Raw genomic sequence first — 27,749 nt, forward strand, 5'->3', positions numbered from 1 at the left:
ACTCATTTCATGCCTGGAACTGTCTAAAGCACACTGAACTCAGACCGATTTGAACATACACGAACGTGGTGGGCGTCTGCGTTGCTCTCGGTATTGCTGTGCAAACCCATATTTTATTGTTTTATTTTATTGATATATTTTTGTTTTTGCGTTTGCCTGAGAAGAAGGAAAATGCATGTTGCCTCGGTACTCATTGTGAAAATGGCTATCGCCTTCTTTCAGGTTTGTATCCATACTTTAATCAACAAGTAGTTAAAATAAACCCTACGTATTTCTAAAAAGTAGATTATTTAGTATTTTAGCATTAACCGAGTATAGGTCTCATGAGATGTCAGTAATACAGATATATCCGAGAAAGCTGTTCATTTTAGTAAAATGGTCAATTGCAAGCTTAATTGTGGATTCAAATATAAACGGTGTGGTACTGTTCATTTTTATTAATGGCATGTGTGAAGCAGTTTCCTGTTTTTAAATCAGGTTTGTTTTCTTGTGTAGCTGGTGAATTCTTAAAGCAGTAAATTTTCAACTCAATGAAATCCTTAAGTGACTTCTTTTTTTTTGTTTGTATATTGGCAGTGTGTGGTTTTTTTTTCGTTTTTTTTTTTTTTTTTTTTTTATGACGTTATTGTCGTCTGGCGTGGACCCTGGTTTCACGTTTTCCTATCGCTGGTGGTATTGCACACGCAAAGCCTGTCGCTGGGTGTACTGCACACGCAAAGCCTGTCGCTGGGTGTACTGCACACGCAAAGCCTATCGCTGGGTGTACTGCACACGCAAAGCCTATCGCTGGGTGTACTGCAAACGCAAAGCCTATCGCTGGGTGTACTGCACACGCAAAGCCTGTCGCTGGCTGTACTGCACACGCAAAGCCTGTCGCTGGGTGTACTGCACACGCAAAGCCTATCGCTGGGTGTACTGCACACGCAAAGCCTATCGCTGGGTGTACTGCAAACGCAAAGCCTGTCGCTGGGTGTACTGCACACGCAAAGCCTATCGCTGGGTGTACTGCACACGCAAAGCCTGTCGCTGGGTGTACTGCACACGCAAAGCCTATCGCTGGGTGTACTGCAAACGCAAAGCCTGTCGCTGGGTGTACTGCACACGCAAAGCCTATCGCTGGGTGTACTGCACACGCAAAGCCTGTCGCTGGGTGTACTGCACACGCAAAGCCTGTCGCTGGGTGTACTGCACACGCAAAGCCTGTCGCTGGGTGTACTGCACACGCAAAGCCTGTCGCTGGGTGTACTGCACACGCAAAGCCTGTCGCTGGGTGTACTGCACACGCAAAGCCTGTCGCTGGGTGTACTGCACACGCAAAGCCTGTCGCTGGATGTACTGCAAACGCAAAGCCTGTCGCTGGTGGTATTGCACACGCAAAGCCTGTCGCTGGGTGTACTGCACACGCAAAGCCAGTCGCTGGGTGTACTGCACACGCAAAGCCTGTCGCTGGGTGTACTGCACACGCAAAGCCTGTCGCTGGATGTACTGCAAACGCAAAGCCTGTCGCTGGTGGTATTGCACACGCAAAGCCTGTCGCTGGGTGTACTGCACACGCAAAGCCTGTCGCTGGGTGTGCTGCACATGCAAAGCCTGTCGCTGGGTGTACTGCACACGCAAAGCCTGTCGCTCTCTGTAGGAGGTACAGTGATGCTAACATCTAACCACACAACACCTGATCTCTACCACAGGTGTTTTGTGGCTTTGTGAAGAGGCGCTGCAGTGCATTTGCAATGTACGGTTGGACTGTAGTGACATTTTCAATGCTAGTCTTTCATACATGGAGACGTTCTGTTCAGTAGTTCATTTTTCTGTCTGCTTTTCACTTGTTGGCATTTTAAAATAACACTGTTTCACTGTTAAATCTTTTTAAAGCAGTTTTTCTTCACTCATGTCTGATCCAGTAAAGGAATACTATTTAAAAATATTCTTTCCGCAATTCTTTGGTTGTTAAGATTCTTAGTTGTAGCACTGGGTTATACAGAGGCACCAAAAAATGGGTGCACAGCTTTATACTGTACAGGGCAAAAAAGGGAGACTCCTGCTGTATTGAGCACACGTTTTCATGTAAACATAAGAGCCCTTCATTTTTTATTACTGCATAGGAAACAGGTTCAATATTGCAGTGTGGCGATCAGGACACTGCAGTATAATATTGCTGTGTGTGGAGATCAGGGCGCTGCAGTGCAATATTGCTGTGTGTGGAGATCAGGGCGCTGCAGTGCAATATTGCTGTGTGTGGAGATCAGGGCGCTGCAGTGCAATATTGCTGTGTGTGGAGATCAGGGCGCTGCAGTGCAATATTGCTGTGTGTGGAGATCAGGGCACTGCAGTGCAATATTGCTGTGTGTGGAGATCAGGGCGCTGCAGTGCAATATTGCTGTGTGTGGAGATCAGGGCACTGCAGTGCAATATTGCTGTGTGTGGAGATCAGGGCACTGCAGTGCAATATTGCTGTGTGTGGAGATCAGGGCACTGCGGTGCAATATTGCTGTGTGTGGAGATCAGGGCATTGCACTATTAATAATAATGATAATAATAATAATAATAATAATAATAATAATAATAATAATAATAATAATACAGTTGTTTACTTAGTGTTGAAGTGCAGATATGCACATTAGGATTCAGGCAATTGAGAATGAAAAGGTCCCAGATATAAAAAACTATGTACACACAGGTATAAGAGTATTTTTGAATATGGAAAAAAAAAAAAAAAAAAAACAGTGAGTTCCAACAGTCCATTCATTACTTGACACAAACTTGAAATAAAAGCAATGTTAGTCTTTCTGAATAAAAAAAAAAAAAAACTGTATGAAAGTGTTTTTCAATCAAATCACAAGTCGGAACGTTAGTAGCAAATAAACAAATGGGCTGCAGTGTTGCTCAGAAAACCCGCTGTAGTAAGGCATGGCTCGTATTTTGAAACTGTCTGCAGACATTAATGCTCTTTCTTAGCAGTTGTTGACCCGAATTTGCAAGAAAGAACGTTCCAAATTGGCATTGGATACTGACACTGCCAACATAATCACAAAAATGTCTCATTGTGGGCACTGTACACGCTGCCCTTTCCAGTCCGCTAGTACTGTAGCATCAGTGCTTGTAGGGGATGAACTGAGCATGTATTCCACAAACCTGTTAAAGATTAAACTGTAATCATTTAAAGTTTTGTGAAAATTGTTCCTTATGTAGAGGGCCAGTAACTTGCACATTTAAAAAGAAAATGGGGATCTTGTTTGTTCTTTCTTTCTGCACTGTTCTTGTTCTTTGAGTTCCTCAATAAAAAACATTTAGTCACAAGAGTTGTCTAAGTAGGTCTGGGGTGTTTTTTCATTTTTTTTGGTTAACACGCAAAACGTCAAGGCCTGTTCTGTTAGGGTTTCTTCGGTATTGGAATTTTCTGAACCTTTTGTAAAATGGATATTTCAGGTTTGATTTGATTACTCTGGAAGACTGAAGAAATGCAGTGGTTTACTTAAGCATTGTTACAGATCAAGAAGATGCACTTGAACAATGCATTTGTGTGAATGTGTGGGTTGCTGTGCATAGTGAAAGGGTGAGGCAGGTGCTCCAGACAATGACAAATGCAGAATTCACAGTTAAAGTACTTCATTTCTTTTTCGGTCTCCTTGACCATTTAAAATAATAAATGCTGGCTCTACCCAACTATGGGTATTGCCAGTGTATAAACCAAGGGGTTGCAGTCCCAAAATAATACAAAAACACAGACACACAACACAGACACAAACATGTCTCCGGACAGTGAATGCTCTGGGTGTAGGTGCACTGCTGGATTCTATACAGGTGCAGTGAAGTCCGGGATTATGACTTGCTTGAAGCGGCAGCTCCCGGGTATGTATAGGATCCATCTGGAAAAGATAACGTAAAGTTACTGAACAAAACGCTTCACTCGTTGTTTCTCTGTCCTCGCTCCTCCTATTAGCCACAACAAATGAACAGATTGGGGAGTCACATCCCCCTAAAGTACCCTCAGCCCCACCCCCTCCGATAGCTAGTTCAGTCACGTCTCCTCCCATTCATGACTGAAACTAAGCTTACTGTACTAGGGCGATGACTCCTGGTGCCGTGACACCGCCTCCTTCATGAATGGCCGGCTTCCGACTGCCCCTGGAGTGAAACCAAGGCCCGGTGGCCCAGGGCCGGTAGAGCGCAGTGTGGCAGGTAGTTTATGAAGCACCACAGACCCATCTGAGCCACTAGCATTTCTTAACTGTATAATTTATATAGTGTAGTCCACATGGCTTCTGTTTTAAGAACGTGGGAAAATGGGTCAGTGTGCCATAAAGCTGAAAAAAAACACATTTACAAACCCATTTTTAAAAACACACCAACCCCCCGCACCCCCGATAACAGCGTATTTGAACTCGTCCGGACTTTCCCGCCGCACGTCATATTTGTTGTACAGTCAGCATCTGGGACTACGCAGTTGGTAGTACTCGTTACCTCGACATGACGATATTTTTATTTATTTATTTATTTACAACTAAGCAACCAACTGCACCAATAAGCCAAAAGTAAAGTATTTAAGTCCAGTAATGATAAATAAACAAAGTATAAAAAAGACATATATATGGATGATATGCATATATATGATATATGGAGTGGAAGAAAGACTTACTCTGGCTTCATGATCACAGTGAAGCAAATGTCAGTAATGCCGGGCTTACACTGCATGATTTTTGCTGCTCGCTGACGAGCTGAGGAGTCAGCGACTCGTTTCTTCAAATCTGGGACAAAATTAGGTTGCCAGGGACAACATGGTCTAAGTGTGAGAGGGTCTGCGATGCCCCATTAATAGCTTCTGCGATCTCCCAACACCCTTAAATTTCTAACATGTCAGAAAACTTTAGTCCCTGACAAAGCATTCAAGTGTGTGAGGTGCTATGGGCTGATTTTTTTGACGAACGCTGCCAGTAGCCAATAGGACAAGCTAGAAACAATAGCCACAAAAAGAGCGCGCCTCTTTAACATTTCCTGTCATGATCTCTCATTGAAGGTACCTGCAAGTAAATAATGGTTATAACTTGTTAATGGCAAAGATACTGTGTGTGGTAGTGTGTGCTCTCCTGGCAGTCGATTTCTACAGTCACTCGTATTCGCTATCTCTTTCAAACCCCTACTGTATGCTTGTATTGCTAATTTATTCAAAATACGAGGAGGAGGGGTAGAGAGAATGTAGATTTACGTTGTTGCATATTTAAACATATAACTTGTAGTAGCCTACTATTAAAGTTGTATTCCAGTCTGTTCAAAAGCGCAACACTCGCTCGTAGTACAAATTATTTATTAGTTTAAAAGTCTTCAAATTAATCATTAGAATTTGGTATTCTGAAGAAGACTGCTTGACGGCCAATCTCCCACGCCAATCTTTTAATCTAAAATATTTTGTACTTCGAGCGAGTGTTGCGCGTTTTGAACAGATTAGATTTTATTTTGGATGCACCTCGACTCGAGTTGCATCATCATTCCGTCTGTTAAGCCAAATGCGCGTCCAAATGGATCTTCTCCGCATTTTCTTCTTTTTTTTCTGTGCAAAACAATGCACAGACAACAGGGATCGCCTCCTCGCTTGAGTCCACGATTCTCACGAATGATGTCTACGATTCTGCAATGAAAATAGGCGCACTCCGCGACAAGATATCTCGTGTAGTGTGTGATATCGGTAAGTGTGAGTGGCGCTGCGTCTCCCGATTGCAAAAATCGTGCAGTGTAAGCCCGGCTTTACCCAGACTTGCAGATAAAACAGCAGCTTTTTTTGGTTGCCCTCATATCCAGTCTCACAGTAATAGTTTGCAGGATAGCAGGTGGCTGTCTGCTGCTGTGACTGCAGCGGGGAAAAAAATGCATCGATGGATGCCCAGGTACACCACGTGGAAGCTGGACAACTGGATCTAATTGTCTAACGTTTTGATTTGAGATACAGTGTGTTCAGGTCAGAAATGCCAATCTCCCACGAAATGCAATTAAAAACCATCATGAAAGAATATGCATGCGAGCTAAAGTATTTTTTTCTTCCCCCTTTCGTTTTTTTTTCAGAACCGAGCCTGTTTGTGTTCATCATGCAGTTTGGTGCACTCGGCTTGTTTATATGGTGTGTGAAACAGGTGTTTACAATATCGGGCAAGGCATATTGAAAGATGGCAGCTATTGGTGTATTGCTCTGTTTTTTTTTTTTTAATATAGCATGTTTTAGATTCGTACACACAGCTGTGGAAGAAAGCACTGGGGAGCACTTTGGTAATTTAATGAATACAGTTCTTGTTTCCATAGGAGAATGCAGTTTACCCAATTCTGCACGGTTCTCCTGATGTCAGCATTAAAGTAATTTGAGAAAAGGTTGAATGTGTTTTACTATTTTGTGAGTTTTGTCAAGTTCGGCAAGATTTTGGTTTCTACCAGAGCTTCAGTTTCTCGCACTGCCCTTGTAGTTTAGGATTACCAGATTTCCGCAGTGAAATAAACACGTTTTTTCTTTAATTTACTGACCCCGTAGCAACTCTGAAGCCAAAAATAACAGTATATAAAATAACACAATAATGGTTTAAAAATTAAACATCGGGTGGATTTACTGCAGATTAACTAATTATTTTATTTTTATATTGTCATCTAGTCAAAGCATGTTAAATCTACAAAAAGCCAGATTAAAAAAAAAAATAGATCAGTTATTGGTATACACAAAGTCAGAATGGTTAAACAAATAATCGATAAGATTGTTTGTTTCATTTTTGAATGGCCCTAACACACAACCTAATCCATTACTCTGCTCTTAACTTGCCGAGCAGGGTGATACAGTGAGCGTGTTGTTTTATTCAGCCTATGTGCTCACCGAACTGTTGATGAAGTCAGCCACCAGACCACGCCAGTGAGATTCACCATAAACAATGTATAGACAACATAAACACCTCCCATAGAATAAGAACATAAGAACATAAGAACATAAGAACGTTTACAAACGAGAGGAGGCCATTCGGCCCATCTTGCTCGTTTGGTTGTTAGTAGCTTATTGATCCCAAAATCTCATCAAGCAGCTTCTTGAAGGATCCCAGGGTGTCAGCTTCAACAACATTACTGGGGAGTTGATTCCAGACCCTCACAATTCTCTGTGTAAAAAAGTGTCTCCTATTTTCTGTTCTGAATGCCCCTTTTTCTAAACTCCATTTGTGACCCCTGGTCCTTGTTTCTTTTTTCAGGCTGAAAAAGTCCCTTGGGTCGACACTGTCAATACCTTTTAGAATTTTGAATGCTTGAATTAGGTCGCCACGTAGTCTTCTTTGTTCAAGACTGAACAGATTCAATTCTTTTAGCCTGTCTGCATATGACATGCCTTTTAAGCCCGGAATAATTCTGGTCGCTCTTCTTTGCACTCTTTCTAGAGTAGCAATATCTTTTTTATAGCGAGGTGACCAGAACTGAACACAATATTCAAGATGAGGTCTTACTAGTGCATTGTACAGTTTTAACATTACTTCCTTTGATTTAAATTCAACACTTTTCACAATGTATCCGAGCATCTTGTTAGCCTTTTTTATAGCTTCCCCACATTGTCTAGATGAAGACATTTCTGAGTCAACAAAAACTCCTAGGTCTTTTTCATAGATTCCTTCTCCAATTTCAATATCTCCCATATGATATTTATAATGTACATTTTTATTTCCTGCGTGCAGTACCTTACACTTTTCTCTATTAAATGTCATTTGCCATGTGTCTGCCCAGTTCTGAATCTTGTCTAGATCATTTTGAATGACCTTTGCTGCTGCAACAGTGTTTGCCACTCCTCCTACTTTTGTGTCGTCTGCAAATTTAACAAGTTTGCTGTCAATCTGGATCTGTCAATGTGGACTGTGGGCACATTAAATTAACTGTATAGTGGACAAGAATACTGTAAATTGCGAAGTAATAAAAGTCCTACCAAATCCCATTTATTTGGAACTTTTCAACCTTTGAATTAAGTATTCAAATTATAAGGCAAAAATTTTAAGTTGATGCAATTTTTTTAAATTTGATTTTTAATTTTTTTTATTTAGTGATTGCCAATTGTTTTTATCATCTTTTCTTCCAATTTGGAATAGCCAATTATTTTTAGGCTCAGCTCACCACTTCCACCCCGCGTGACTCGGGAGTGGTGAAGACGAACTCGCGCTGTCCTCCGAAGTGTGTGCCGTCAGCTTCTTTTCACTCTGCAGAACCACCATGCAGCCACCTCAGAGCTGCATTGTCAAAGGACAACGCAGCTTACTGGCAAGCCCGCAGGTGCCCGGCCAGACTACAGGGGTGCGTGGTGAGCCAAGGAAACCCTGGCTGACATAACGTTTGAACAATTCTAGTACTAGCTGTCATGTTTAATGTCACTAAACTGTTGTTTTAATCCAGTCACAGGTGGATGCTCTTCCGGATCACCAATACATTGCAGCGGTGAATGAAACAATCCACCCAGTTTTGTACGTATTATTGGGCCAGTTAAAACTGTATCCGGGCCAATAAAAACACTACCTCAGTGGCCCAAGGGGCCGGTAGTAAAAAATGTAAATGTAGAGCCCTGCATTCAGTACGAGGCATGCAGTTCATGTTGTCCAGTGTTCTCGCAGGTCGAGAGGGAGATTGGCGATCCGGGTTAATTTGCTGCCTTTCACAGTTCGTCGTCACGATCATCTGCCTGTCTCTCTGAGTCTGCACTAATTGCGTGAAATATGAATGACTGAATAGATCCCTTGAGACACCTTCCAGTACCTTGTGGAGTCTATGCCATGGCGTGGTAAGACTGTGATCAGGGGAGACGATGGTCTGATAGTTGTGGGTCATAATAGTGACTAGACTGTGTGTATATAAACTGGGTGGTATGTGAGGTTATTGTAATGTTGTTGTGGTGTGTGTGTGTCACTGGGTTATAGTCAGGTTATTCTAATGTTGTTCAGTGTGTGTAGTGATGTTATTCTAAAGCTATTCAGTGATGCACTGTCCCAGTAGGGGAATGTCTGGCTGGCTCTTGCTAGTTACCTCTGCTTGCTGTTTCAGTTAGGTGGGACCTCTCCTTCAAGGGGAATCTCCGCCAAGTTGATTAGCCAAGAGAAACTTTTGAAAATCCCTGGCCTGCTATTGTACAAGCTGCTGAGGTGTCTTCAGTTTTACACAGGAAATGATCTGTTTGAGTCACTTCCTGACACCTGCTCAGGGGAACCTTTTTGAGGGACATTTTAATTTCAGTGGGTTATTTTTCTTATGCTTTTATATTGGGGAAGAAGGAGACGCTTCTTCACACACACAGTGATGAGGGGATGGAATGGGCTAACAAATCATGTTGTTGATGCAGAATCACTTGAATCCTTTAAGACCCAACTTGACAAAGTTCTGAGATGAATCTGCTACTAGGAACTGGACGAGCTGAGATTTGCTGAATAGCCTCCTGTCATTTGTAAATTTTCTTTTGTTATGTTCTGAGCCAAGCTAGCAAAGGCACTGGAGTGGGGCGAGTCATGCAATCAGGATCTCATTGGTTTGAATCCTCCGGTAGCATTGGCCTTTGCGCTCTTGCTTCTTCTGAGACCTGAAAGAAACTCTTGCCGATTTTAAAAATATCATTAAAGAGAATGTTCATAAAAGGAAAATCTGGTGCAAATGGTGGATCAAAGGAAGCAATGGCCCTTTGTGTGCAGACATTAATATTGCTTTATTCACAAGATAACGTTACGAATGGTTCAACTGGCTGAGGTTTTGTTAATTATCCAAATAATTAAATAAAGAACTGTGACAGAGATCGAATGACGCTTGGTGTTAGATCTCCTTCCCGACCTGTGAGGGCACTAGAAAGAAGAAACAGAGTAACGTTAAGCAAATGGTAAGACAATTTATTCCGTAGGGTAGGTGGAAGTCAGCCATTTAGGAAAGTGGCGGAGCTACGGCACCCAAGCTCACTGACCCGGACGGTAGATGGCGTGGCATCTGAGGATTGGAGGAGCGGATGCGCTGGTTAACCTAGGGGTCATGGGCGAGGGTATAAATAGGGGGGCGTAGCTTCAGTGATCTGTTCCTTTGCATATGGTTAATCCAAACAACCTAGAAGGAGCCCGTATTGTTTGTACCAAAACTGTGAGTGTTCTGCTTCGTCTGTGTAATAACGCTATTTGTCTTGTGTGTCGTTTCTCACCAAGAATACTAAGCACGATCCGGAGCTACAGCCGCAGGCTAGTGTAAAACCCGGACATCACCACTCACCTTCCCACTACAGGAACTGTCTTTTGCACCACTAGCACTAAAATCACGCACTGTCGGAATTGTGTCTGTGTTTTGTGTTTTGTGTTTTGTGTTTTGTGTGGGTGAAAGAATCGGACTTTGCGTTACGGGTCAAACCCGTGGGATTATAATCAGAAGTGACACACGCCGCTGTACCACTTCCAACACTGTTATTGTTTGCAGGTTTTGCTATAAGGCTCTGGACATTACAATAATTTAATAAACACCCTTGCACCTGTAAATCATTCATCTGTGTCATTAATCTGCTCAGCACTGCACTCACCTGCACGTATTCACTACTTTGCCACAAGAAAATAAGAAAGTTTACAAACGAGAGGGGGCCATTTGGCCTATCTTGCTCGTTTGGTTGTTAGTAGCTTATTGATCCCAGAATCTCATCTAGCAGCTTTTTGAAGGATCCCAGGGTGTCAGCTTCAACAGCATTGCTGGGGAGTTGGTTCCAGACCCTCACATTTCTGTGTGTAAAAAAAGTGCCTCCTTTTTCTGTTTTGAATGCCCCTTTGTCTAATCTCCATTTATGACCCCTGGTCCTTGTTTCTTTTTTCAGGTCGAAAAAGTCCCATGGGTCGACATTGTCAATACCTTTTAGAATTTTGAATGTTTGAATTAGATCGCCGCATAGTCTTCTTTGTTCAAGACTGAATAGATTACGTTTTTTTAGTCTGTCTGCATATGATTTGCCTTTTAAACCCAGAATAATTCTGGTCACTTTTCTTTGCACTCTTTCTAGAGCAGCAATATCCTTTTTGTAGCGAGGTGACCAGAACTGAACACAGTATTCAAGATGAGGTCTTACTAATGCATTGTACAGTTTTAACATTACTTCCCTTGATTTAAATTCAGCACTTTTCACGATATATCCGAGCATCTTGTTGGCCTTTTTTATAGCTTCCCCACATTGACTAGATGAAGACATTTCTGAGTCAACAAAAACTCCTAGGCCTTTTTCATAGATTCCTTCTTCAATTTCAGTATCTCCCATATGATATTTATAATGCACATTTTTATTTCCTGCGTGCAGTACCTTACACTTTTTTCTCTATTAAGTGTCATTTGCCATGTGTCTGCCCTGTTCTGTTTTTGTGTCATCTGCAAGTTTGCTTACTATACCAGAATCTAAATCATTAATGTAGATTAGGAATAGCAGAGGACCTAATACTGATCCCTGTGGTACTCCACTGGTTACCTCACTCCATTTTGAGGTTTCTCCTCTAATCAGTACTTTCTGTTTTCTACATGTTAACCACTCCCTAATCTATGTACGTGCGTTTCCTTGAATCCCTACTGCGTTCAGTTTGGGAATTAATCTTTTATGTGGGAGTTTGTCAAAAGCTTTCTGGAAATCTAAATAAACCATGTCATATGCTTTGCAGTTATCCATTATCGATGTTGCAGCCTCAAAAAAAAATCAAGCAGGTTAGACACTATCTCCCTGTCCTAAAACCATGTTGACTGTCCCCCAGGATACTGTTATCATATAGGTAATTTTCCATTTTGGATCTTATTATAGTTTCCAGAAGTTTGCATGTAATAGAAGTCAGGCTTATTGGTCTGTAGTTACCTGGTTTGGTTTTGTTTCCCTTTTTGTGGATCGGTATTACGTTTGCAATTTTCCAGTCTGTCGGTACAACCCCTGTGTCAAGAGACTGTAGCATGATCTTGGTTAGTGGTTTGTAAATACCTTCTTTCATTTCTTTGAGTACTATTGGAAGGATCTCATTTGACCCAGGGGATTTGTTTATTTTAAGAGCTCCTAGTCCCTTTAACACTTCTGCCTCGGTTATGCTAAAGTTATTTAAAACTGAACAGGAACTGGATGACATGTGGGGCATGTTGTCCATATCCTCCTTTTGTAAAAACTTGTGAAAAGTAATGGTTTAATATGTTTTCTATTTTTTTCTTCGTCTATGATTTTGCCATTTGTAGACATTTAACCTCCTCTTTGAATGTTCTCTTGCTGTTGTAATATTGGAAAAAACATTTTGGAGTTGGTTTTAGCCCCCTTAGCAATATTCATTTCTATTTCTCTCTTGGCCTTTCTAACTTCCTTTTTGACTTGCGTTTGCAGTTCCGTGTACTCTTTCTGTGTACTTTGTTTTTGGTCCCTTTTTAAACACTATGTAAAGTGCCTTTTTTCGCTGAATATATTTTTTTGATTGATCTATTAAACCATTTTGGCAGTTTAGTTTTAGATTTTGTTTAGATCTACTTTAGGGATGTAATTGTTTTGCGCCTCCTAATACAACATTTTTAAAAAACACCCTTTTTCTATGGATGTTTTCTCTATTTTACTCCAATCTACTTCTGTTAGTCTCTGTTTCATACCTTCACAGTTTGCCTTTCTAAAATAGTAAACCTTAGCTTTAGTCATTACTTTTTGGGTTTTAAAAAGCACTTCAAATGAGACAATGCTGTGGTCTTGAGTTTGCCAGTGGTTCTCTGACCTCTGTTTTAGTTATTCTGTCTTCGTTATTTGAAAAGACTAAATCAAGGCAAGCCTCCCCTCTAGGTGCCTTGACAAATTGCCTTAGGAAGCAGTCATTTGTCATTTCCACCATTTCTATTTTGTTCGTCGTACTTCCCACCGGGTTTTCCCATTTTATATGGGGGAAGTTGAAATCCCCATTAGCTTCTCTTTTGCTACACACATAAATTCTAATGTCATTGTATAACAGATTATTTAGCTCGCCGTCTAAATCGGGCGCTGTTGCATGCTCCTATTATTATGCTGTTTGAATTTTTGTCCGTTATTCTGACCCATATTGATTCGGCTTTATTTTCTTTGTCCAGGTTTAACACCTGGGCTTCAAGACTGTTTCTTATGTATAGCGCTACCCCTCCACCTCTTCTGTCCTGAATAGATCAATCTACAAGATTAATAATCGTTTCATGCAGTACTAGTACACAACTGTATTACAGTATATGATTCCCTAGGTCAAGTATAATAATTTAAACTATTCTGTGGATTTGGTACACAGCTGTATTCTGTGACTGTCAGTGAAGTTCCATTATGAGGGTAGTTTACAACAGTTTCTTTAGCACCCATTGATTTAACCAGTGACATTCTGTCAAAGCTACCATATGTGCATTTCACATGGCAGTATGACATGTAGGAATGTTTTGTTTCTGTTCACATTTGGAAATGCATGACAAGCGGAATACATGTGGAGATGGTACAGTAAGTGTGAGTCCTTTCACGAGCCTGGAGAACGGGGGTTTAAAGCTAACATCGTACCTCCTCTTGTATTTCAGGGGTGCAGATCTGCTCCGACCTGTGGACCTGAAAAATACCTCGATAAAAACAAGTGCTGTGAAATGTGTCCAAAGGGTAGGTCCCTAGTATTCTACCACTCTTGTCAAGGAACCAAGCTCCATCCCTCATATTTGTAATGCCCTTTCCAGCCTCTAAATCTACACTTTTATCACCAGCAAACAATAGCAGAGTTCAAGGTTCTGAGTTTTGATTAAATGAGTTACAGAACACCCTGCAAAGTTCCCTTTGCTGTACTGTGTGTTATAGTTGTAAACATATTGACTACCTTAATCACACATGGGTAAATCAATACATTTCTCAACATTTTACTAGGGAGCACTCACCAGGAGAAACAATTTCTCTTCTGTGCATCGCAGTGTATCCAGATCATGCTCCCTCCTGCAAAGGGCATCGGTTTTCTGTTTCCACAATATGATCTGAGCACCAGCTGTGTTGCTGAAGGGAGCATGAACTGGATACACCGCAGTGTTGAGAAGAAAAGAAAAAAAAAATATTTTCAACATTGCCCTGTAAAACGAATTCCCCAGTTTGCTTACCTAGAATATGTGAATAAAAGAAATCTCAAAACAGTCCAGAATGTTTTGAAAGGAGTTTGCTGTGGTATGGACAGCAAAGTAAAGCACTGTGTTACTGGTAAACACTGCAGGGGTTCTGGAACACTTTAAGGTATTTTCAGAGATATGCATAACAAGTGCCAAAACTTTTACAGTAAGAACATATATCCATGTAAATGAACAATCCTGTTAGTAGACATACAGACCAAGGTGTGACTTTCTCATGCTGTGACGAGAATCAGTTAATCAGAGCAGCTTTACCAGAGATCTGATGGTTCAAACTCCTGACACATGGTCATTTCAATAATACACCTAAACAAGGGGAGTTCTGAAACCCAGGACTGGGGGAAGGGTTTCAAGTCCAGCATGTAGTCTTATTGACAAAATAATGTAATAATCCATAAATCAAATGGTACTATTGAACATAACCTCATAAACGGATGAAGTGGGTGCTAATCTGCCCTTTTGCGACAGGGCAAAAATAAAAAATACTTGTGCTTGGGGGGGGGGGGGGGGGGGGGGGTTTTTATTATTATTATTATTATTATTATTATTATTATTATTATTATTATTATTACCTAGATTTTATTTCCAGCAATGGTTGTTGAGGAACTGTGCTCTGAATCTGCCCTTACAAAATAGTTCAACACAGTTACATTTGGTCTGAGATTTAACATGATCATGCTTTCAGAACTGGGTATCTGAATATGTGTTTGTTTTCTCACCATTTTACTTCAGGTGAGAAGAGAGTGTCTGGATGTGAAATCCCAGTATGTGAACCTTGTCCGGATGGCGAGTATATGTCAGAATCCAATCCCAAGACATCCTGCATTGTGAAGTCATACTGTGATCCAAGTAGGGCTTCAATTCCATTTGTACTTTTTATTTATTTTTTTTGGTAGAAGGGGATAGACTGATTGGCACAGTACAGTTAATCAATTAATCAACTATTGATCACCATGGCTTTTATTTTGCCTCATTAAACATTAATTATTTCATTGATCAATTAATTGCCCTGGTGCCCTATTTGGAGCCTCGTGGGCTGGAGCTAGTTACCCAGAAACACCTGCTTTCCCTGCGCTAGACTAAAACTTCCTTGTTATGTACATTTTAAACTTTACTCCTCTTATATTTTATTACTATAATAATAATATGAACATTCGTGTTCTAAGAGGGAGGCTGCCTAATAAAAATAACAGAAATTAAATGTATGGGCTCCCAAGTGGCACATCTGGTAAAGGCCCTCCACCCAGAGTGCAGGATATGCCCTATAGCTTGGAGATCGCCAGTTCGAATCCAAGATATGCCCAGTGCCGACCGTGGACGGGAGTTCCCAGGAGGCGTCGCACAGTTGGCCAAGGGGTTGGGGAGTACTTGGCTCACCACACACCAGCAGGTTGGCTTTTACACAGTTCAGAACTGCGTGGTCCTCCGACGCTGTAAGTTCTGGATATGGCTGCATGGCAGGCTTGCAGAGTGAAAAAAAAGCAGCCGGCTGATAGCACTTGTTTCGAAGGATGCGAGTGTTAGTCTTCGTCTCTATGTGGATGTTGCATTGATTTTTTTCAAAAAATGTATCTTGATAAATTGTACATCACTAGTTAAAAATGCAAGCTTGCAGCTTTTGATGGGACACTGAGATTTCATGTATTGCTCTTCATTTGCAGATCTTAACTTTGTTTACAAGTCTCCTGGGAGCCGTTTTGAAAATTCACAGTGTATGTGCAAAGAAGGGACCCATTGCTCCAGTGAGGACTGTAACACATGCAATGCAAACACAGAATGTGAAAAAGGACATGGAGTCAAAGCAGCAGGTACTAGTGCTGCACATGTGCCAGGCCTCGCAGGGTACAGAGGAAAACACCTGTTTATTAATGCAGAAACAATGGGGTTGTGAGACCGCTTGACATAACATTGCATCATTGAAATGTCGGTAGCTCTTAAAGACTGAAAATTTCTATGAATTTCAATAGTTTTATAATACGTGTTTGTATTCATCATAGCAATTTCAATAGCTTTGTCCCTTGTTTGAAGTTATTCAGGTGGTTCTCAGTTCTGTTGGTCCAACTTTTTTTCTTTTTCTCTAAATCTGGCTTTGAGCTTGTCCTGGAGATCCCTTCATTTTTCTGTTCAAATCACCCTTTCTCATTGGCTCATTCATTTCACGTGCATGTTCAAACCGTGTATAGTGTAAGAGTCAGTGTAACGGTACAAGAGACTAGAAACGACTCGTATCCCACAATCCACTGAGTAAAAAAGGGCTAACTGATCTAAAAAAGCGTCTTTCGCTGGTCACCTGTCTGCTTGTAAACATCTGTGGGCTCAGCAAATTGCCTAAATTGGAAGTGTGTTTTTTTTAATTTGGCTGAACAGAGTTAAGTCTATAAATGGTCAGTGCTAAATACGTGTTGATCATTATAATGGAAATATATTTTCTATAACGTATAATATTTCTACAGGTCTTCCACTGTTTTGTTACATTGTGCATTTTATAAACCTGTATTGTAACTGTATCTTCCTAGTGTTAAGAATGTTACTAACAGGACATAAAGTATGACAAAGCAAGTGAAACGCACCAAATTTGAAAAATAAATAATACATAACAAACACGCTTCAATGCATTCCACACACCCTTCTTCCACATCCTCAATGTGGAAAGTAATACCAACTGAATTAAGAAGCTGAGTATCAGTCAAGTATAACTTACTTATCTGACTGTCTGTCTGTCTCTATAGCTACTGAGCAGAAAGACACTGAGTGTGAGGCATGCCCTAAGAACTACTACTCCAACATCACTTCAGCAAAAGAGCCCTGCATCCCGTGGACATCGTGAGTGTTGATCGAAGACATTTTAAAACTCAGTGTTGATACAACTGTTTGCAAAAGTGTAAATGCACAACCCCCCAAGAAATGAGCTTTGATGGTGCTCCTGTAGAGGAGCAATGACCATTTAGAGGGGAGTAGAGCAGGGCTGTCCCTCCCATTGAGGAGCGCACAGCAGGGCTGTAAACAGACACCAGTGTACTTTTCGTTTATGTAGTATTGAACAGTGTAGATTTAAGTAAGTGTAGGTAACACAATAGCTCATAAATTGTCTCCGCCATGCACATGTATTCAATGTATAGATCTCCAATGTCCAGTTTTGTAAGAAACGTGTTTTTATTTTAAACAGGATATGTTTGTACTGCTCTAGGTTAAAGAAGTCTTGTACTTCCTGGGTCATTTCACCTAGAGGATGAAATTGTTCCCACATTTTCGCAGGCTTCTTTCCTGTCATTAACCAATCAGCTGCGTCCCCTATTGACTGACATGCTTTGACCCAGAAGACACTGGTGAGGTGACATGACCTAGGAAGTAAAGCAGTAACTGACTTCCTGAAAGGCAAGCAAACTGGGCACTTGCTGTAACCTCGAAGTATCAGGATGTCTGTTTTAAATAAAATGATCTGCTGAAAATCTGAGACCTGTGCAGCTGATGGAAGTAAAAGATTGGAACTAACCTGACGTGTTTGTGTGCCAGGTGTGCGCCAGGACTCATTGTGAAAACAGAAGGCACCGCAATTTCTGATGTCGTGTGTGGTGAGTGATATTATTTTTATTATTATTAGTATTGGTGGTGGTGTTGTTTATTTGGGAGAAGTCTTTATCCAAGTCTTTGGAGGGCTGACACTGACTCACTGGAGTTTAACATTGTATTTGTGGACTTCCCCTGGTTAAAGCCATTGTTACTTACACACAGTATTTTGAACTGCCATTTCAGTATTGATGCAATGTAATACCAATCCCTGAGCAGTGCAGCGGCCTCATTGCTTCCATTTCACATTACTGTAAAATCTTGATTATTCAGCTCCTTAATACCCTTTCTTGCAGTGCACTCATGCCCTGTAAACATTGCCTTTCTAGCCCCCAGTATCTGGTATTTACAGGACTGTATTGTATATGTTCATGTTACAGTCAGCACTCTGAGATCCGTTACCCAGATACATGTCAGTCGCGTTTTACCGGCCTTGTATTATGAACAAAATCAATCCCTGTTAATGTATGTATGTATGTATGTATGCCTATAGAAAGTCTACACCCCATTGAACTTTTTTCACATTTTGATGTGTCAGTGCCGCAGGGTTTTTTTTCCCACTTATCTGCACAATACTCCACACTGTTAAGTGCAAAAAAAGGTTTTATTGAGAAAAAATATATATATTAAAAATACAAAACTGAAAGATCATAATTGGATAAGTCTCCACCCCCCTGAGTTAATACTTGGTGGAAGCACCTTTGGCAGCAATTACAGCTGTGAGTCTGTTGGGATAGGTCTCTACCAACTTTGCACATCTAGATTTGGCAATATTTTACCATTCTTCTCTACAAAACTATTCAAGCTCTGTCAAGTTCCTTGGGGAGCGTTGATGGACAGCAATCTTCAAGTAATGCCACAAATTTTCAGTTCAATATAGGGTGGGGCTCTGACTGGGCCACTCAAGGACATTTACCTTGTTGTTCTTTAGCCACTCCAGTGTAGCTTTGGTTGTGTGCTTTGGGTCGTTGTCATGCTGAAAGGTGAATTCCCATCCCAGTTTCAGCTTTCTTGCAGAGGGCAGCAGGTTTTCCTCAAGGACTTCTTTGTACTTTACTACATTAATTTTCCCCTCTATCCTGACAAGTGCCCCAGTGGAAACATCCCCATAAGATGATGCTGCCACCACCATGCTTCACAGTAGGGATGGTGTTCTTTGGGCTGTGTTGGGATTGCGCCAAACATAACACTTTGCATTTAGGCCAAAAAGTTCAATTTTATTTTCATCAGACCACAAAAATTTTTGCCACATGGCTACAGAATCTCCTGAGTGTTTTTTTTCATACTTCAAATGGGATTCAAGGTGGGCTTTCTTGAGTAATGGCTCCCTTCCTGCCACCTTACCGTACAGGTCAGATTTGTAGAGTGCTTGAGATATTGTTGTCACATGCACACTTTGAGCAGTCCTGGCCATAAAAGCCTGTAGCTCTTGCAAAGTTGCCATTGGCCTCATGTGAATCAGTACAATTTAACACAGGTGGAGGCCACTTAACTTAGTGTGTGAATTTGAAGGCGATTTGTTACACCTGAGCTAATTTAGGATTGCTATTGCAAGGTGGGTGGTCACTTATCCAACTAAGCTATTTCAGGTTTTATTTTTAATTCATTGTCTACAGTTCTACAATATTTTCTTTACTGGAAAGTTGTGGGGTAGGATGTGTAGATAAATGAAAAAAACTATTTTAATGCATTTTAATTCCAGGCTATAAGGCAACAAAAGGTGAACATTTTGAAAAGGGGTGTATACTTTCTATAGGCACTAATATATATATATATATATATACACATACACACAGCTCTGGAAAAAATTGAGACCACTACAAAATTATCAGTTTCTCTGGTTTTATAGGTATGTGTTTGGGTAAATGAACATTTTTGTTTTATTCTATAAACTACTGACAACATTTCTCCCAAATTCCAAATAAAAATATTGTCATTTAGAGCATTTATTTGCAGAAAATGACAACTGGTCAAAGTAACAAAAAAGATGCAGTGTTGTCAGACCTCGAATAATACAAAGAAAATAAGTTCATATTCATTTTTAAACAACACAGTACTAGTGTTTTAACTTAGGAAGAAATCCTAATCCCCAGATCATCACCGATCCTCCACCACATTTCACAGTGGGTGGGAGACACTGTGGCTTGTAGGCCTCTCCAGGTCTCCGTCTAACCATTAGACGACCAGGTGTTGGGCAAAGCTGAAAATTGGACTCATCTGGGGGTGCTTCAGCAAGGCTGGAATTGGGCAGCTTTGGCATGAATCATGCCAAGTACAAGGTTGTCCTGGAAGAAAACTTGCTTCCTTCTGCTCTGACAATGTTCCCCAACTCTGAGGATTGGTTTTTCCAGCAGGACAATGCGCTATGCCACACAGCCAGGTCAATCAAGGTGTGGACGGAGGACCACCAGATCAAGACCCTGTTATGGCCAGCCCAATCTCCAGACCTGAACCCCATTGAAAACCTCTGGAATGTGATCAAGAGGAAGATGGATGGTCACAAGCCATCAAACAAAGCTGAACTGCTTGAATTTTTGCTCCAGGAGTAGCAAAAAGTCATCCAACATCAATGTGAAAGACTGGTGGAGAGCATGCCAAGACTCATGAAAGCTGTGTTTGAAAATCAGGGTTATTCCACCAAATATTGATTTCTGAACTCTTCCTAAGTTAAAACATTAGTATTGTGTTGTTTAAAAATGAATATGAACTTATTTTCATTGTATTATTCGAGGTCTGACAACACTGCATCTTTTTTGTTACTTTGACCAGTTGTCATTTTCTGCAAATAAATGCTCTAAATGACAATATTTTTATTTGGAATTTGGGAGAAATGTTGTCAGTAGTTTATAGAATAAAACAAAAATGTTCATTTTATCCAAAAACATACCTATAAATAGTAAAACCAGAGAAACTGATCATTTTGCAGTGGTCTCTTAATTTTTTTCAGAAATATATATATATTATACAAACACACACACACACACACACTACCGGTCAAAAGTTGTAGAACACCCCCCATTTTTCCAGTTTTTATTGAAATTTAAGCAGTTTAAATCCTGTGAATAACCTGAAATGGTACAAAGGTAAGCGGTAAACTGCCAGAGGTTAAAAAAAAAAGTTTAGGTTACCAAAAACTGAAAAATAATGTACATTTCAGAGTTATACAAAAATGCCTTTTTCTGGGAACAAGTAATGGGATAACAACTTTCAGCTGTTCTGCAGCAGTGGAAGTAAATTAAGCCTTAAGTTGATGCTAACAATTCCTACAGGTGTCCCAACTTTTGTTGATTACTTACAAACCCTCTGTCTGTATAAAAGCAGTTTTGGAACAGACTGTGTTACTACATCCTCTTAAGCATTATTTGGACAGTATTGTACTGCAGGAAGTACTACATTGCTATCATAATGGCGAGAAAAGGATAATTATCAAAGGAAGACAGACAGACCATTATAACCCTTAAAAGTGTAGGTATTTCCTTTAGAGAAATTGCAAAGAAAGCCAAGGTGTCAGTGAGTACAGTTTCCTACACCATCAAAAGGCACTTGTAAACTGGAGGAAACTCTGACAGGAAGAGGTCTGGTAGACCCAAAGCCACAATAGAATCAGAAGACAAGTTTCTGAGAGTCAACAGCTTGCGTGATAGGCGGCTCACAGGACAACAGCTTCAAGCATAGCTTAACATTGGTCGAAGTAAGCAAGTCTCAGTTTCAACTGTGAAGAGAAGATTTCGAGCTGCAGATTTGACAGGTCGAGTGGCAGTAAGAAAGCCATTGCTAAGATGGCAAAATAAGAAAAAGAGGCTTGCCTGGGCCATGAAGCACCGCCAGTGGACTACTGAAGACTGGAAGAAGGTCTTATGGACCGATGACTCAAAATTTGAAATCTTCGGTTCATCACGCAGGGTTTTTGTATGCCGTCGAGTGGGCGAAAGGATGGTTCCTCAGTGTGTGACACCAACTGTCAAACATGGAGGAGGAAGCATGATGGTCTGGGGCTCTTTTGCTTCATCCAGAGTCGGAGACTTGCACAGAGTGAGTGGCACCCTGAACCAAAAAGGCTACCACAGCATTTTGCAGCCCCATGCAATACCCTCTGGTTTACGCCCAGTTGGTCAGGGGTTCATCCTACAGCAAGATAATGACCCAAAACATACCTCCGGGCTATGTCAGAACTACCTTAGAAGAAAAGAACAAGATGGTAGGCTTCAAATCATGGAATGGCCAGCACAGTCTCCAGACTTAAACCCCATCGAGCTGGTTTGGGATGAACTAAACACAAGGGTGAAAGCAAAGCAACCTACAAGTGCAACACGTTTGTGGGAACTTCTGCAGCAGTGTTGGGAAGAACTTTCCGAACAATATTTGATTTCCATTGCAGAAAGAATGCCACAAGTGTGTTCGGCTGTTATCTGCAAAAGGTGGCTACTTTGAGTAAAAAAATTTGATTAAATTTTGTTAAAACGATTTCATGATTTCTTTTTTATGTCCAATTGTTTATTTGTTTTAATTTTAATTTCAGAGTATGTTGAGACATTGCACTGCGTAAATTTCAATAAAAACTGGAAAAATGGAGCTGTTCTAAAACTTTTGACCGTGTGTGTGTGTGTGTGTATGTATATATATATATATATATATATATATATATATATATATATATATATATATATATATTAAATTATAATGTTTGGAAACAAACCTGGAAACCCCTAGTGTAATTCTCGAAATTTCAAGTTTTTACTAAAAGATAAGGTTTATATTTACAAATTCCATGTAGCGGCATTGATGCATGTAGTAGAATAAAGACAGGTAAATAAGAATCAGTGCATGTGCAAAAATAAGTGAACCTCAAGTTGCATTAGCTCAATCAAGGAGGTAACTAATCAGGTGGGTAAATAATTTGTATCAAGTTAACCAATCGAAGAGCAGATCTCCAGGAAAAAGTTTGGGCAGCGCTGTCCTATATAAAGATAATAAACCTGGTCAGTTTGGTCTTACTCGCACAAGTCAGTGTAAAACACACCATGCCATGATGTAAAGTGATTTCTGAGGACCTCGGGTTGTAAGTGCTCATCAGTCTGGAGAGGGTTATAAAACCATTGCAAAACAGGTGGCTACCTAGATGTGGACGTCCTTCAAAATTATCCCATAGAGCAACACAAGAAATGGTAGAGGAGGTCAAAAAGAACCCCAGAACCACATCAAATGATCTGCAGGCCTCCCTTGCTGCACTGATGTCAATGTTCATACCTCAACAATAAGATGCTGTGGCAGAGCAGAGCTCTGCCCTTTATAGATTGGCAGGGATGGGGTTAATTTCCCCTACCTGCCTGAGTTTATTGTGTTCAGGTGGCTGGAGTTGATTGGAGTAATTAACGATCAATCAGCACCCAGCCACCTGACAAAAAAGGAGGCTTCAGCTTCCTATTAAGGAGAGAGGGAACTGAGGAAGCAAGCTGGTGTTTGTGCTTGCTATTTTTTGGTTTGCTGTTTTGTTTTTTGTATTTTCTGATCCAGTTAAGGTATCGCCCAGCCTGGAAAACTTTATTTTTGTAGGTCTTGTTTTGTGTTTTTCTATTTGTGCTTAAATACCTTTATTTTGGCGCTTGTGCCGTTTTATTTTGTGCTTAGTTATAATAAAAGTATAATTTTTTTGAACTGCAGTCTGTCTCTGGGCCTCTATCCACTCGCCAGCCTGTCACATGTGGTGCTAGCAGTGGGATATAGCACCTCCAGGAGGCTCATAGCAGTACTTTTGGAACAATTTAAAAAAAAAAAAAAAAAAAAAAAAGTACAAACACCAGCTTGCTTCCTCAGCTCCCTCCTGTCCTTAATGGGAAGCTGAGGCCTCCTTTTTTGTCAGGTGGCTGGGTGCTGATTGATCGTTAATTACCCCAATCAACTCCAGCCACCTGAACACAATAAACCCAGGCAGGTAGGGGAATTAAACCCCATCCCTGCAAATCTATAAAGGGCAGAGCTCTGCTCTGACACAGAGGCAAATTGAATGGCAGTGGTATTCATGGCAAGGTAGCCAGGAGGAAACCTTTGCTCTCCAAAAAGTACATCGCTGCTCATCTTAAGTTTGCAAAAGACCACCTGGATGAGTCTAAAATTTATCTTTTTGGGCACAACCACAAACGCCACGTTTGGCGAAAACCTAACACTGACCACTACCAAAATAACCTTATCCAACTGTGAAGCATGGTGGTGGGCGTGTCATGGTTTGGGGCTGCTCTTCTGCCTCTGGCCAAGGACAACTTGCCATCATTGAGGGAACCATGAATTCGGAGCTATACCAAAAAATTCTGCAGGAGAACATCATGCCACCCGTCCGTCAGTTGAAGTTGCACTGAAAATGTATATTGCAGCAAGACAACGATCCTAAGCATTCTAGCAAATCTACCAAAGAATGGATTAAGAGGAAGAAATTTTGTGTTTTGGATTGGCCAAGTCAAAGTCCATGGGGAGGTGGGTTTGGATGACCGCCTGTTTTTTCTTTTTTTTTATAAAACAATGTGCTTGAGGCTTGGCGCTTTCAATGTGTCTTCCAGGTCCTGTTGAACGAGATGGGAGATTTACCATGGCAGTCTGGATTACAGTGGGGGTTCTTGCAGTTCTGGTAGCTGTGGGTTTTGCTGTTTACACACAAAGAGGTAAGTAAGGGGATCCTGTAGAGTTTGCAAACTGTCGCCGTAGCAACGCTTACTGCTAGTAATATCTAATAAACCATTTCAATGGCAAATTCATATTTTCAGTAATATAGCAAACTCTTATGACACCCTTCACTTTGACCTAAGATGGCCATCATATTAGGGTCATGTGACTCTTTAGTTTCTGTGTGATAAAGATCTTCAACACATACATATATTCTGTTGATTGTGGGTGTGATACATGAAAGCTGCCCTACCACAGTGTCAAAGCGTCATATCTCAGAAACCATGTGAGCCAGTGTCTTCATATTCACAGAGTTGTATGAAATCTGCATGCTTTGTGTTGCTGAACACAACAATGGCCTGTGTTGAGGTCATTTGAAGTTACTGCTGCATTGAGACGGTACAGTTAGAGCTGCTGACTTGTTGGTATACAGCTGTCATCTTTTATATTCTTACTTCATTGCCAGTGTTGTCCAGTAAACAAAAAGTTCCCTGCCTCATTTCTTTGATGGCCATATCAGTGTTACAGACCCCATGCTTCGACAGTCTTTCCAGTTAGTACACTGCTGTAGTCTATGATTCTCTCAAGAAACTTCCATTACAGGTGGGTTCAGTAGCACCTTTTCACAGCCTCCTACTTTCTAACCTCAGGACGTATCGTGTCCATATTACGTCATGTTTACAAACCATTCGATGGGATAGGACATACCTCTTAGATTCTGCTACTGCGGATGCCTTGTTCTCAAAAACCCCCCTCTAGTTGTTCATTAGATACTGATGTTCAAACGAATCATGGGCTGTGTCTTAATTGGAAACCACAATCGCATCAACACTGCTTCCTGTCTTCCTGCTCTTCTCAAGCCAGTGAGTATATAACGATCACGCCCAAGACCACCCAAGTCTGCAATTATCAGCATGTGATTGCATATACACTCCATTCATTGATGGGTTCATATTTCAAGTTACAAATGATATTATTTCAAGTAACTTATTTTAGTGATTAAGAATGTCATTTTAATAGTTTAGGTCAGATTCATCATTGTCCAAAATGTTCTCAAGGAAAGGGGTTACCCTGAATTTCATTAGTCTTTGCTAACTGTCTGTCAGATTGAGTTGACCTATCCCATTCGTTTGGGTGGCCTGCAATATTCTGGAGTCCGTGGACACATGTATCTTGAGTGCTTTTGGCCGTGTATCACGGTAAAAACGATATATACCTCTTATGATATATAATGTAAATCACCATTTGTTAATACTATGAAATACAACCTAGTGTTTGTCCAGTGTTCATGTCACATCATGAGTGAAATCATTTGATAGAAGATGTGCATTGTAATGACAACACTGGCAATGCGACCCAAACCCAAACCCTAACATCAAGAGCATGTGGGATATCGCTCATTCTAGTGTGCAGTAACCACAGTACTCCATGAATATGTTTGTGTGTCTCCTCTACACTTTAGTCTGTATTGCTTAAGAAAGGGATTGTACTATTTTACATACACGGTTTCTTTTGTCTTGCTGCTTTTCAGTTATGCTTTTCTTTCTCGTTCATCACTCAATTGTGATTTGCTGGTTAGACTGAGGGATGGATATTTTTATTTATTTATTTTTTAAAACCATACTACAGTTTTATAAAGAAATACCAGTTTGTGCAACCATGCTGATAACACTTCTGTTATTCTTTACAGCAAAGCTGACGGAGCACTGCAAAAAGGTATGTCTTTACAAAAAACAGGGTTTGATATAAAGTGCAAGTTCTCGGTTTGCTTGTCTTGTCTTCCAGGAAGTCTCTTGTTTTACTTCATTGTTCATTTCACCTCAGCAGTGTCTTCCGTCTTCCGGGTCATGTTACTGGCAGAAAGCATGTCAGTCAACAGGGGAAGCAGCTGATTGGTTGTTGACAGGGAAGAAGCCAGTGACGGGGATGGGGCAATTTCACACTGGGTGATCCAGGAAGTGCGAGACAGTGTAAAAGCATGGCTTGTAAATAGATTTCTTGAGCCTAGTGTATTCTCGGGTATCGTGTCTTAAAATGAAAATGTACTTTTGTTTGCTACAGTTTATTTAAAACCCCATATCCAGTGAATCCTTATCAGATGACACCCTGTGTTTCAGCATAAAGGACAATGCCACACTGTGCCAGCACCGGCTAAGGAGGTCAACAACCCTGTAGAGATGGATGACCAGCAGCTTCTCCAGGAACCAGAACCCAAGAGTCCCACTGAGGAAACTCTGTCCGACGGGAAAAGGCTGGTGACCCAAGAGGTGGGGAAGGACTCCCACATGCCAGAGCAAGATTCACAAGACTCCCGCTTCTGAGAAGAAGCCAGCAGACAAGCGGCTGTGAGATGGAGAGAACACTAGCCCTGGACTGCACGCATCAATTCATTACACCTGTGTCCTGTAAAGATTACAGCTTTGTGTAGCGTATAAGACAATTGCATCTCTGCACAGCAGTAAATCACTGTGGATCATAAAACAGGAGGGCTGGAGCATTAAATGTTTATGTTGTGTGTTCATTTATTTTTTTTATTTGCCCGTATTATTTGTGTCTTAATTTCAACACTGGTCAGAGCAGGCGAAGCTCCCCTATACCTTGCAGTACCATAAAAAATGAGAGCATTCACAAATGAGAGGAGGCCGTTCAGCCCATGTAAGCTTTTTGATCTCACAACTTTGTCAAGATGAGTCTTAGTGATTCAGCATCAACATGACTAGGTAACTTTTTCCATCCCCCTCACCACTCTGAAGAAGTGTCTCCTTCCTTTGTACTAAGTCAGTGGAGCTAACAGGCAAGGCAGCTACAATAGGATGAGACTGCTCTGTGTAGAAAGTAACAAAGTGTTAGCATTAACATCCATACTGCTGGTAATCCATCACTACCATTATACTAGGATTAGTATACCAGGACTAGACAACGTGCTACTGAATCATCAGGACCACAGGGCAATGTCTGATCCAAATTCATTGGCTTTCAAAAGTTTAAAACATTTTCAGTATATTAAAAACTTTCAATAATCTTCATAAGAAAGCAGTTTGCAGCAATATAACTTTTTTTAAAACACCGTTCATGAAGAAATGTCTTTTTAAAAAAAAAAAAAAAGTCTTATATTGGACAGTAGGTTTCCTGTTTGATATTGTGATGTTCTCCAAAAGGATGCTGTCCTTTATTAAATGTATATATGTACTTAATAATAAAACATTAGTCATGCATGTTGTTAAAAGTATGTATTTGTTCACAATATTTAGTCATTTGCAATAGTTTGGGGTTTTCTGTCTAGGTATGTAATTTATTACCAATTTAGAGTAAAACTCAAGGAGACACTTGAAGATGGCACAAAATTAAATGAGTGAAATACTGTATTTGTTCAGTAATGACTTTTTTGCCAGCATTGATTTTGCCCAGGGCTGCTTTTTTCCAGTTTT

General features: G+C 40.7%; 1 protein-coding gene across 1 annotated transcript; it reads left to right on the top strand.

Moving 5' to 3' along the window:
• Positions 1 to 27,749, top strand: LOC121319187 (tumor necrosis factor receptor superfamily member 5-like). The gene is made up of 9 exons (XM_041256374.1): positions 1 to 222; positions 13,519 to 13,594; positions 14,833 to 14,949; positions 15,762 to 15,908; positions 16,830 to 16,923; positions 17,614 to 17,672; positions 24,219 to 24,320; positions 26,012 to 26,037; positions 26,439 to 27,749. The coding sequence occupies exons 1-9, from the start codon at positions 172 to 174 to the stop codon at positions 26,640 to 26,642; spliced, it is 876 nt and encodes a 291-aa protein (XP_041112308.1). The 5' UTR covers positions 1 to 171; the 3' UTR covers positions 26,643 to 27,749.

Source organism: Polyodon spathula, chromosome 8, assembly GCF_017654505.1.
Source record: "Polyodon spathula isolate WHYD16114869_AA chromosome 8, ASM1765450v1, whole genome shotgun sequence".
NCBI lineage: Eukaryota > Metazoa > Chordata > Actinopteri > Acipenseriformes > Polyodontidae > Polyodon > Polyodon spathula.

What these genes read in the sequence shown, in the direction of transcription:
- LOC121319187 (XM_041256374.1), top strand. Translation starts at nt 172, where the DNA reads ATGCATGTTGCCTCGGTACTCATTGTGAAAATGGCTATCGCCTTCTTT. An exon ending in CTGTGAAATGTGTCCAAAGG is followed by an intron (nt 13,595 to 14,832) that starts GTAGGTCCCTAG and finishes ATTTTACTTCAG; the next exon opens with GTGAGAAGAGAGTGTCTGGA. An exon ending in TGCTGTTTACACACAAAGAG is followed by an intron (nt 24,321 to 26,011) that starts GTAAGTAAGGGG and finishes TATTCTTTACAG; the next exon opens with CAAAGCTGACGGAGCACTGC.